The 13529-nt window shown below is 35.8% G+C and overlaps 1 protein-coding gene across 3 annotated transcripts in view; it reads left to right on the top strand.

The window, feature by feature from the left end:
- The window catches only part of LOC105226092 (homeotic protein ultrabithorax), a 124685-nt gene extending 121640 nt beyond the window's left edge, over positions 1-3045 (top strand). For all 3 annotated transcript variants that reach the window (XM_029550125.2, XM_011204861.4, XM_011204862.4), the window contains one exon: positions 1059-3045. In XM_029550125.2, coding sequence (XP_029405985.1) covers positions 1059-1366 — 308 coding nt within the window. In that variant the 3' untranslated portion in view covers positions 1367-3045. The remainder of the gene's footprint in view (positions 1-1058) is intronic.
- Positions 3046-13529: the final 10484 nt, after the last annotated feature.

Here is a 13529-nt window from a genome sequence, read left to right as displayed (position 1 = left end):
ATATACAGTAGAGTATACCTTACGTTGATGACTACGACGATTTATGAAATTGAGTTATTGCACTTGAGGCAAATTAAATCTCATAAATATTTAAAATCAGAGATTAACTGCCAAAGATGCATTGCGATTGCAGATAGAAAACCGGGAGCTGTACTGACGGTACTAACGGCAATCAGAGACAGGAGAGTATATGTATGTGCGCATGGGATGCACAATGTGCTACCTGGCCTTCCGTAATGATGCAAATAAAATAACCGAATTTCAGTGGTTTTAGCATCTAAGATTAAACATTTGAATAATTGCAATGAACGCACGAGTATATCTCGAAATGGTTTGAATAGTTTAAAGAAACGTACGTATATTCTTTATAATTTAGCGAAATATCCAAAAAATGTGAACTCCATAAAATATATAATAATACTTAATATCTAAATATATTTTCTTACATTATACATATTAAAACTAACGGCATTTAGATACTTTTGCATTAATTTGTACTGATTCTCAGCTACATAACTAAAACAAATAGGGGGTTTTTGAATTCGTGAATATTCAATTAAAGAAGATGTAAGCTTTCCAAATATAAAGAATATTGGTCACTAAGATTCAATCATTCCAGAACTTATAGCAGAGAACGTAAATTATCTTATATATTCTCTGACTGTAGCTTCATCAATACTAATGTATTGCCGTACAGCCGATTTTTCGTTAGAGCATAATGATCGAGATACTTTTGACCTAAATTGAAGAACAAATCTTATGTACTCATACCAACGAAATCGGTACATCAGAGTTAATGTCCTACGTGGGTTTTATTTGTTATTTTACATTATCAATGTGAATAAAAATATATCCATTTTTTTCCATATACATATGTATGCGTATAGATTATTTCCATTCAAAACATTAATGCACTATATTTTTATGCTTCTCGTTGCTACATACATAAAAGCCTAGTCGCTGTTTTAGTCATCCCTAACTATGTTTTTTCCTTTTTTATTTTTCATATATGTATTGAATTAAGGACTTTGGTTTTTTTTCTTATTTTTACCTTTTAGGTACAAATGGCCTCCGAAGACGTGGCCGGCAAACGTATACCCGCTATCAGACGCTCGAATTGGAGAAAGAATTCCACACCAATCATTATCTGACCCGCAGACGAAGAATCGAAATGGCGCACGCACTCTGCCTCACCGAACGACAGATTAAAATCTGGTTCCAAAATCGACGAATGAAGTTAAAAAAAGAAATTCAAGCCATTAAAGAACTCAACGAACAAGAGAAACAAGCGCAAGCGCAGAAGGCGGCAGCACAAGCGGCGGCGGCAGCGGCGGCGCAAGCGCAACACATAGGCGATCAAAACTAGGAAAAATCAACTACAAATTATTCATATTACAAAAATAATTATAATAGCTATAACCCTGATGCTAATAATATTTTTAACAATAACTTTACATCCAATACATTATTAACAACTGCAAAAAGAAGCCTAACAACAACACCAACTCTGGGTTCCCATGCAACAGCAGCAACCATTTGCAATAGCACAACGTCAACATCATCGTCAGCTTTGATGCCGATGCCGATGTCGATGTCATTGCATTTGTCGACGCCGTCTTTGTCCGCATCTCCATCACCCGCATATCACGCACACTCCCACAGAGCAAATGCAAATTCGAATAATTTTATCGATAGTTTAGGCAATGCTAACATTAAGTATAATCGATTGAATTTTATTTTAAACCGAAATATTTACGAGTATTCCGCAATGAGTAGTGCGCATAAGCTTTACTGAATTTCTATATTTTATCGCGGAGACCTTATACACTTGCATATATGTATGTATGCGAATGCAGATCACTTATATTGTTGCCCTCATGTTATGTTTAATTTCCAATTTTTTATTGTTATTTATAAAGTTTCGAAAAATACTACATACAAAGTCGAGCAAATCTTATTTTACAAATGTTATATGTGACTCGGCCAACTAATATATTTATTTCTTCAATATATTTATGTGTCTTCTTATTAAATGTTTGTTATTGATAATAGCTTGCATGTTCAATCGATGTTTGTAATTCCCCAAATTTAAATCTGCTTGCAAACAAATGCTGCAAAATATAAACGCTTGTTACGTATTGTATTGATGTGAATTTTAAATTATTATTGCCATTACTCAAGTAAGCAAAATAAGATATATTTGTCCAATTTAGTTATTATCACCTTTTAGGTACTCATGAAGTGAAATCGGAAATCACAATATTATATAAGTGTTAGTTCTGTCTATCAATTATTTGGTGTTAAGAAATATAGTTGCTTAGATAAATTTCTTAGCGAAAAAATTTGTTTCAGTTTTTCTTTAGCGAATTTTCTTTAATTGGAACTATTTTAGCAGCATACCTTAGCCATAAAAAAGAATTGAGAGAAACTATTTTCCATATCCCTTTAAAATTAAGGCTTCAGTATCTGTAAAAGCTGATATTTCCACAAAACACAAATTCAATATATATTTTCTGTTTATTTGTGATCTCGTAATTTTTTTATTAATATAGCTTACTTTAATGTTTTTGTTGTTAAACATCAGTACAACTCCAGTAACCATAATTTACGGTTGATAATTTTGAGTAGTTGTTTTATTCTTCTTATTTAAAAAAATAATAATACAAAACCTTAAATTAAAATATACATATTTGTGGGACTTCGGCAATGTAGACGCCTGCCGTTCCATGTGGAAAATTCACTAATTTTAAGTGCAATATTTTGATAGTAGCATATGATGATTTAGTAATATGTTTAACAAAGAAAATAACTGCAAAATGAAAAAGACAAATGAAATATTAAAGGAAAAATAAGTTTGTGTCATGAATATTATGCGTGTATCAAAATTTCTTTATTTACTGAGTGATTGCCAAAATAGTATATGTGCTTGTAACTTTTATTTAGGAAGATTTATGTATATTTATGCTTACGCATAATTATAGAAATTTCAAAATCACAAAGCACGCTTTAAGTAACGAAATAATAGAATTTATGATTATTATTTTATTTCGTAACCATCGATAATTCCCAATTTAAAATCAAATATTATATCATCGTAAACCGATTTAGTATCTAACATTTTGTGTCATTAAAGCAACTAAACAAATTAAATATATGTATATTTCAATTCAAGAACTCAGCCAAGAACATAAAGCTTCGTCGAAAATGCAGTTATGTAATATATAAATGGAATACATTGAAAGTATACTATAGTACTTAAAAATGTAAGTTAAGGAAATTAACTGACATAATAAATAAGTTATTTTGTAAAAACCAAAAACCTTTTAGAACCGAAGAGAGCCAACTTTTCATAACCCAACAGAATCCTTCAACAAAATGTATACGTAATTAGTGAGTAAGTGCAAATAATTCTATTGAAAATAACTAAATATTTTTGAAATTATACATAAACACAAATCCATAAAAACAAAAATAATATAAATAAACTGTGAAACCAGATACGTAAAGAAAAATTACATTTTCACGAAAATATTTACTATACTATACATATAATATATGTGTATATATATATTAATAGATTCATGAATCTCAAAGGAAGATAAGTTTATTGTGGAGTTTAATATTTATTCTATTTTATTAAATGAATAAAAGTAAGTAGCAATAATTAAAGGACAAATATACGTAATTTGAAAGTAACTGATTGTGAGGCATAAACAAAAAGAATATATTTATGAGAAAGCTAGTTAAGAAAAACAATAATACATGAGCGCTTTGCAATTATTTATTTATGTATGTATGTATAATAAAAGTATCCAACATTGGCCCATTTGGATCCATTGCGAGCATCTCGTTCTTATAAAATTACAAATTTAATGATAAATATTCTTATTTATGGAGTATTTTTTTTATAAATTCACAAATTTACAATATTTCTTTAAGGTCTCTAAAATACTCATATGCCAACTATGCAGATTTTTGATTAATTTTTACATATGAAATAATTATAAAATTAGCTGTATAAATTATTGTTTGACTAAATTACTAGTGATCTTAAATTAAGCATTCAGACCCAGTAAAGAAAAAAACATTAAATAATATGGCTGCGAGCCAAAACTGAATAAATATATATTTGTAACGGCTCGAATAAAATGCGCTGTATGAGAGGTATACGTAATTTATACAAATAGTTAAATGTGGAGAAAGCTCCTTAAAACAATAAAGCTTCGTACATACTACATTTTAAAAGTACATGTTTGGAACAAATCAAACATTTAAAATACGTAAATAAAAAGAATAAATATTGCAATTAACATGATTACGATTACTACATTTATATTTATCGATTACTGTATTATTAAAATAAACAAACATACAAAAATTAAAAAAAGTATAACTAAAAGTAAATAAATGCCGAAAGTTGAGTGGATAGTTTAATTTTTATGTACTATAAGTTGTAAATTATAAATATAATAACGAAATACCATGAACGTAATTTAATGAAATGATGAGGATGGAATAAAACTTATACCACTTGAAATGGTAAATTTGAAAAATTAAAGATACTTTCTTTTTACTTATAATTTCCACAGGATCAGGATGATTACTAGCATGCAAGTAGATAGATCTACTTTAAATGTGCGCTTCGCAGTGGCTTGGCTTATAGCACGCATTCAAATTATGTACAAGCTTGACTTAATTAAGAATGGTATGTATTTTCAAGTAGTTTTATGCCGCAAATCAGACGAAACTTATTTACAAAACAGCTCAAGTCGTACAATAGCACACATTTGTATATAATTTTAATTAAAATTAATTATATTAAATTGATAACTTCATTTGTCTAATGTAAAAAAAGGAAAAACAGAAAAAGTGAAAAAAATAGAACCTAACTTAAGGTTTAGTTAGTTCAGTTTGTGAATTTCATTTCATATGATATCATTTGATGCAGTGGCGGATTCAAAGGGGGGGAATTTCATACACCTCCCAGTAAGTATGTGCTTTGAAAACCAAAGAAATGGAAAATCCTATTGACTGCTGATAAATAGATTCCAAGGGCTATTGGATAACAACAACGTCGTGCGACGTTTGAAGCTCAAAGGTGAACTTGATCACAGGCAGTGCCATTGGGGACACAGCCAAAAGTCAAAAGACAACAAGTTGCCGGCTACTGCATTGAAAACGTTGAAGAACTGCAATGTAGACCCCATAATTTTATTCGCATATTATGTAAACTTCCTGTGACGAATGCGAGCTCTAACGCTCTTTTTGGACACTTTGCGCATGAAAACGTGACTGAGGCCGAACATGCTTCAAGATAGATTGATCGGCCTAGCGTTGCTGCACACGCTTCATGGCATTGAAGTCACGCAGAAGTAGTTCTTGAAAGAATCCCAAAACTTGAACCACATCATTTTGTCTTGTAATAATTTTATATTCATTACACGAACTTACTACAGTACTATACATTGTAATAAAGTATGTCACCCGCACGTCGACGATTTATAATGTGTTTTTTCAATTTAGTAGGATTTGATATTAGAAGGTCGATTTGAAATTAATTAAGATATAATATTGTAATTTGACATAGGGGATCACAGTGGCTAGAGGCACTTGCGCACCTAAAAAATTTTGAAAAATATATATCGTATATAATATACGAACTCCTACCAACAGTGTGAAAAAGGACGGAATCGGATGATAACCCCGCTCACTCCCCAGTACTGTTAAAAACTACTAAAAGCGCGATAAATCAATAACTCAACTTACTTTTTCTGTTAAAGCAAAATATGCTTAAGAGGGGCGCAAATTTTGACATTTGCTTAGGGCGGTAAATTGTCTCGGGCAGACCCTGGCCACTCATTTAGTGACTGCTATATAAAGAGATGAATAGAAATCGTTATATTCGGTATATGGTAGATAAAGAAATATGTAAATTGATTTCTATCCTTTTTGGCATCTCTGTCATGCCAATTAAGGCATTAGTGGTAATGGCTATTTATTTGAAAGAAATTTGGTATTTGCAATGGTGATAGCTTTCTATGCGCTTAAGTCATCCATTATTAACACAAATAAATAGATGGTATTCAGGGCTTACAAAGGAAACGTGCACAGTTTTTGTCTGATTTTACTTATTTCCAAATTGTGCTAAACAATGGACTGACTATCCAGGAGTTTCGACTCGCAACTGATAATTCATGTTAACTTAAACCTGTTTCCGTGCAAAGTTCATATAACAATCAAACCGCTAAAACCCTTAAGATTTAACTATTCGCCTGGTATTTTAATGGATTGAAAGGAGGATGGAGTAATGTGTAGAAGTTCACGCAAGTGAGGAAAGTTCTCTGATTGCCATTCACTTGGGAGTGGCCAGAAACGATTCTTTTACATATGACTCAAGCAGCTCACGACTTCCGGTCTTTGACCAAGTATCTTCTGGGTAGCCTAAGAATATCCGTTTGAAGGCGAGCTAAAGTGAGAAGGCGAAATATCCCCTACTTAGGGATGTGCGCTGGGTTTGGGATCCGCCACGTAAAAAAACACTCCCAATGAAAATCAACAATCAGCCTCGGATGAGAGACCCCCCTTTTGATGACGACCATGGCAAACGAAATAAGGAATACGAATTGAGGGCATGCACCTGGAATGTCCGGCCCCTTAATTGGGAAGGTGCCGCTGCCCAGCTGGTTGATGTCCTCGTGAAAACAAAGGCTGACATCACCGCCGTCCAAGAAATGCGATGGACGGGACAGAGACGAGTAGGTCCTTGTGACATTTACTACAGTGGCCATATAAAGGAGCGCAAGTTTGGTGTTGGATTCGTGGTGGGAGAGAGACTCCGTCGCCGAGTACTATCATTCACTCCGGAGAATGAACGTCTAGCCACAATCCGCATCAAAGCGAGGTTCCTCAACATATCGCTGATTTGCGCCCACGCCCCGACGGAAGAGAAGGACGATGTGACCAAAGATGCCTTTTATGAGTGCTTGGAGCGCACTTATGAGAGATGCTCCCGCCACGATGTCAAAATCGTGCTTGGCGACTTCAACGCCAGGGTGGGCAAAGAAGGTATCTTTGGCACTACGGTCGGTAAATTCAGCCTCCACAAGGAAACATCCCCAAATGAGTTGAGGCTGATCGACTTCGCCGGGGCCCGAAATATGGTTATCTGTAGTACTAGATTCCAGCATAAGAAGATACATCAAGCTACCTGGCTGTCTCCGGATCGAAAAACCACCAAACAGATTGATCATTTGTGATAGACAGAAGACACGTCTCCAGTGTTTTAGATGTGCGTGCGCTCCGAGGTCCTAACATCGACTCGGACCACTATATTTTTGCAGCCAAAATTCGCACCCGCTTCTGTGCAGCAAAAAACGCACACTAACAAACACAAGGAAGATTCGACGTCGAGAAGCTGCCATCACAACAGACAGCCAAACGATTTTCTACTCGGCTTGCACTCCTGCTCTCTGAGAGCACTCGTCAACAACTCGGTATAAGGGAACTGTGGGACGGCATTTCAAACTCCTTACGTACAGCTGCAACCGAAACCACTGGTTTTCGGAAAGTGCAAAAAAACAGCTGGTACGACGAGGAGTGCCGTGTCGCAGCGGAGAGAAAACAGGCTGCCTACCTCGCAACGTTACGATCGACCACAACACGTGCGGGATGGGATAGATACCAAGAGTTGAAGAGGGAAGCGAGACGCATCTGTACACAGAAAAAGAAAGAGGCCGAAATGCGTGAGTACGAAGAGCTTGATAAGCTGGCCGACAGGGGTAATGCTCGAAAATTCTACAAAAAAATGCGGCGGCTTACAGAAGGTTTCAAGACCGGAGCATACTCTTATAGAACGCCCCAAGGTGATCTAGCCACCAGTGCGTACTTAAATTAAGGAGGGAACACTTCTCCAGCCTGCTGAATGGCAGTGAACCCACAACACCAGGAGAAGGCGAACCCGATACCCCAATCGATGACGATGGAGCAGACGTTCCATTGCCCGACCATGAAGAAGTTCGAATAGCAATTGCCCGCCTGAAAAACTACAAAGCGGCAGTGGCCGATGGATTGCCGGCCGAGCTTTTCAAACACGGCGGCGAAGAACTGATAAGGAGCATACATCAGCTTCTTTGTAAAACATGGTCGGACAAAACCATGCCCAACGATTGGAATTTAAGTGTGCTATGCCCAATCCAGATCCCACAATCTGCGCCAACTACAGTGGGATAAGCCTCCTCAAAATCAACAACCGACCAGATATTCACCATGCGCCAAATCTTGGAAAAGACCCGTGAAAGGAGAATCGACACTAACCACCTATTCGTCGATTTCAAAGCTGCTTTCGACAGCACGAAAAGGAGCTGCCTTTATGCCGCGATGTCTGAATTTGGTATCCCCGCAAAACTAATACGGCTGTGTAAACTGACGTTTAGCAACACGAAAAGCTCCGTCAGGATCGGGATAGACCTCTCCGAGCCGTTCGATACCAAACGAGGTTTCAGACAAGGTGACTCCCTATCGTGCGACTTTTTCAACCTGCTTTTGGAGAAAATAGTTCGAGCTGTAGAACTAAACAGAGAAGGTACAATTTTTTATAAGAGTGTACAGCGGCTGGCGTATGCCGATGATATTGATATCATCGGTCTCAACACCCGCGCCGTTAGTTCTGCTTTCTCCAGACTGAACAAGGAAGCAACGCAAATGGGTCTGGCAGTGAACGAGGGCAAGACGAAATATCTCCTGTCATCAAACAAACAGTCGTCGCAGTCGCGACTTGGCTCCCACGTCACTGTTGACAGTCATAACTTGGAAGTTGTAGATAATTTCGTCTATCTTGGAACCAGCGTAAACACCACCAACAATGTCAGCCTGGAAATCCAACGCAGGATTACTCTTGCCAACAGGTGCTACTTCGGACTGAGTGGGCAATTGAAAAGTAAAGTCCTCTCTCGACGAACAAAAGCCAAACTCTATAAGTCGCTCATAATTCCCGTCCTGCTATATGGTGCAGAGGCTTGGACGATGACAACAACCGATGAGTCGACGTTGCGAGTTTTGGAGAGAAAAGTCCTGCGAAAGATTTATGGTCCTTTGCACGTCGGCTACGGCGAATATCGCATTCGATGGAACGATGAGCTGTACGAGATATACGACGACATTGACATAGTTCAGCGAATTAAAAGACAGCGGCTACGCTGGCTAGGTCATGTTGTTCGGATGGATGAAAACACTCCAGCTCTGAAAGTATTCGACGCAATATCCGCTGCGGGAAGCAGAGGAAGACCTCCACTCCGTTGGAAGGACCAAGTGGAGAAGGACCTGGCCTCGCTTGGAATATCCAATTGGCGCCACGTAACGAAGACTGGCGCGCTGTTGTTGACTCGGCTATAATCGCGTAAGCGGTGTCCACGCCAGTAAAGAAGAAGAAGAAGAAATGGTCGAAGAAGACAATTACTTGATAAATTGCCTATTTATGTCTGATGAGGTTCATTTTGATGTAAACGAAAATGTAAACAAGAAGAAGTAAGGTAGGGCTAAGTTCGGGTGCAACCGAACATAATATACTCATGCAACTAACAAGAATCAAAGCCAGGGAAATACTTTATGTTGGAAAACGTCAACCTGAGGATCAAAATCCAAGCAATTTTATATATCCTATACTGGCAGACACATTAGATTTGTTAGAAAAACGCAAAACATTATATGTAGTATACGGCAGTTGGGGAAGTATTGACCAGATTTTTTAAATTTTTCCTAATATCACATGCTAAAAAACTGATCATATAGTGTAAAGTCAGTCGGATGTTCGAAAATTCTGATATTAGTTATATGGGGGTAAGTCAAGTTTCCGCTCAACTTTATCTATTTTAGGCGCAATGATACACTGTTATGCAGGGTTGTTAACTCGCGTAAGCGGTGTCTATCGATCTTTATATTAGGTATATAGGGGCTAAGGAAAGTATTGGTCCGATTCAACATATTTTTGACAAACAGATATTCCAGTGTAAGAGAAGCACTATCACTGAAACACAATTACATATCTCACACATTCAACGATATTTTCGATCAAAAATAAACTATAGGTGGGGTCCAAATATTCGGTTCCTAGAGGCTTCGGATTTGAACAATTTTTGGTCATAAGGTGTCACACTAAAGGCATTATTCGTGCAAAGTTCATCCCGTTATATTAATTGCGAGGTTTGTATACTGGAAAGTAAAATAATCAAGTGGAATTTGAAACTGTGCTATATGGGAAGTAGGCGTGGTTGTTGCCCGATTTCGCTAATTTTCACAACATAGAAATTTGAAACAAGTACCACATACATATTTTGTCGAAATTGGTTAGTCTGGTCCCGAAATATAGAATTTCACCAAAAAGTAGACTAGGTAGCCGTATTTAGTTATTGATTTATCGTGCTTTTAGTAGTTTTGAACAATACCGTTATATGGGCACTGAACGGGGTTTTTATCCGATTTGTTTCGTGCCGAGCGAATTTGGTTTGTTGTAGCTTTAGTGGTTTACGAGATATATACATTAAACTTATTAGAGGGCGAGGCCACGCCCACTTTTTAAAAATTTTCTATCCGCAGATGCCCCTTGTGACTGCGATTCCCTGTGCCAAATACGAGTTTTATATCTTAATTTAGTGCTTATTTATGGATCTTTATAGGTTTTCGGTTAATAGGCGAAGCAGTGTTCCGATTACGCCGATCTACGAACTCAAACTATTTTTTGTACTAAGAACTCTGCACACCCAGTTTCATCAAGATATCTCAATTTTTACTCAAGTTACAGCGTGCACGGACATACGGACAGACAGAAAGTTAAGCGGATTTCCACTTTTCTTGTCACCCTGATCATTTACATACATACATATATCTATATGTATGTATATATAACCCTACATCTATCCCGATTAGTTTTAGGTAATACGTACAACCGTTTGGTGAATGAAACTACCGTACATTGAGTGAATCAAATCTAGAAATAATCCAGAAGACAGAACTTAACCCACAACGAGTGTGTGGTCCGCAGTTTCATCAATTTGTAATGTGAGGTCTTACTTCTTTATGCTTACTTTTCTTTACTTAGAAAACGGATTTTCAGTAACTGTCAATGAACACCGTTAAGGTCATCGGACCTGCATCAGACTTTTTTTATGGAATTATATCAAACAAGAAGTGTACAGAACAAAATCCAGAAATCTGACTGAATTGAAGCAGTCCATTATATCGATAATTGAGGCAATCCCGACCTGCTCTGACCATCTTAAACCTAATATTTTTTAGATATACGGGCCTCTTCTTTAAAGCCTTAAACACCATCGAAACCTTAAGTTCAAAACCCCTATATTGCTTTCAACTTTTATTTTTTTTCCATAAACTTTATAATAAAAAAAATATACAATTTTATGTTGATCAATTCCCCTTTGACAAATTACATGCGTATTTAATAGATGAATTACGACGATAAAAGATCTTCAAGGCACGACAGTACAAGGTGCGTTCCAAAGTAAACAGGTTTGGTTGGTTGTTTGACTTTTTAATTTTTTTATAATTATTTTATCTTGGAATCTATTAGCAAACTTTTAAATTAAAGTTTCAGACTGAAGTTTAAAATATATATGTATATAATATTACGAGGCGCTATCATTAGAGAATATCTTCGAAAGTGATATCATATATAGGACTATCATACCAATATACAGATTGAATGAATATTACATGGTCTCATACTCTTTCGCTTTTCGCTTTAAAAAATGTTGCTGTTACCATCTGTTTTTGTTTTCAATAAATTACTATAATTGATTTAAGGAGTTAAGTGTTAAGTGTATTAAAATTACAAGAAAAAAATATTTTTGTGTACATTTCTCATTCACAATAGTAAAACTGATATGAATAATGCAAAACAAAACCTGGTAGCGTTGTAGGTAGTAGCTATACCAAATTTAATGACGTATCTGCATACTCTCTTGAACGAATTCAACTCAATAACTTTGTTATTGCTTTTACATGTAATTCTTTGACAAAAAAACAGATAAATCGAAGATAGCTATATTATAGTAGTTTTATTACAACCAGCATAAAAAATAATGCACAAAAATAAAAATTTTTACAATTACTTATTTTTCCTAGCATGGAACCGGGTGGAAAACGTATTGTCATGGGTATATCCTCAACATTTATTCTAATTACAATTCCAGCAAGACTGATTGCCCTAATACGCAAATAACATGCAACTGTTATACGTAGAAAAGAATTATATTATGACTATTCCCCGCTAGATGACGCAGCATTACACCACAGAATGATACCAACTGAAATGTTCTTGATGCCGCAGTACATGAATGCTTTAAAGTCACAAAAAATTTGTTGAAACATATGTGTATATTTTAAAGAAGAATAACTATTTATTCATATTAATATTGTTTATTTGTTCATGTTATATGACATATACATAATAAGCAAATTAACTATACTTCGCACAAGCATTCCAAGTAATACGTTCATAAATTAAGTGGACGAATCTTTTAAAATGTACTTGTACATTCGTAAGCCCAGGTCTACTTAAAAGCATTTTCACACTTACACTAACAAGTTATACGGATATAGGCTGGTATATCAAATGTTGCAAAAACAGAAATATGCAAAATTAATTGTGTCGGTTAAACGACACCAAACGCGTTGCCCAAAATGATGACTCTGTATCTGCTTGTCCCACAGTATAATAGTTTTGTTCAACAAACGGTTGAACGTGTCACATAAAACTGATAGAGGTAGATATAGGCTTGTACTCGTATATATGTACATACATATAAAAATAATCAGAATAACGAGAAAATTTAAAATCCGGTTGACTGTCTGTCTGTCCGTCCGTCCGTGCAAGCTGTAACTTGAGTAAAAATGGAGATATCTTAATTAAACGTGATATGCGCGTTCCTCAGTAAGAAAAAATATGATTTTATGAAAATAAAGATGAAGGCGACCTCAAATAAATTTTATGTATATATCTGCTAAACTACTAAAGTTACAACAACCATATACATATGCTTAGTGCAATTATTATAAGACCGTGTGTAATAATGATTGAAATTTGAAGATAATCCCGCTCACTCCCCATATAACGGAACTGTTCAAAACTACTAACTGAAAGCGCCAGAGACATTAAATTTACCTCTGGGCGTGGCACAGCTCACATTTTAGTGAAATCGCATATCACGGACCCCACTCACCGATTTCGACTAAATTTAGTATGTGGTATTCTTCACATTCAAGTTCTTATTTGACAGTGTGAAAAATCAGACAACAACCACGCCTATTTCCCATAATAAAATTGTAAAATTTTTGGACTCCTTTAACCAATTTTTGCACCTTTATGACCAAATTGCCTAAATCCACCAAAAACTGTTCAATCCGCTAGGTACCAAAAATGTGGATCGTCGTATCCATAGTTGATTTTTGAGCGAAAATATCGGACAATGTGTAGGATATAGAATTGAAATTCAGAGATAATCTTTTTCTGGCAATAG

The sequence above is a fragment of the Bactrocera dorsalis genome, chromosome 2 (genome assembly GCF_023373825.1).
Source record: "Bactrocera dorsalis isolate Fly_Bdor chromosome 2, ASM2337382v1, whole genome shotgun sequence".
NCBI lineage: Eukaryota > Metazoa > Arthropoda > Insecta > Diptera > Tephritidae > Bactrocera > Bactrocera dorsalis.
The sequence above is the reverse complement of the archived record's forward strand: the minus strand, read 5'-3'. Positions and strand labels throughout refer to the sequence as shown.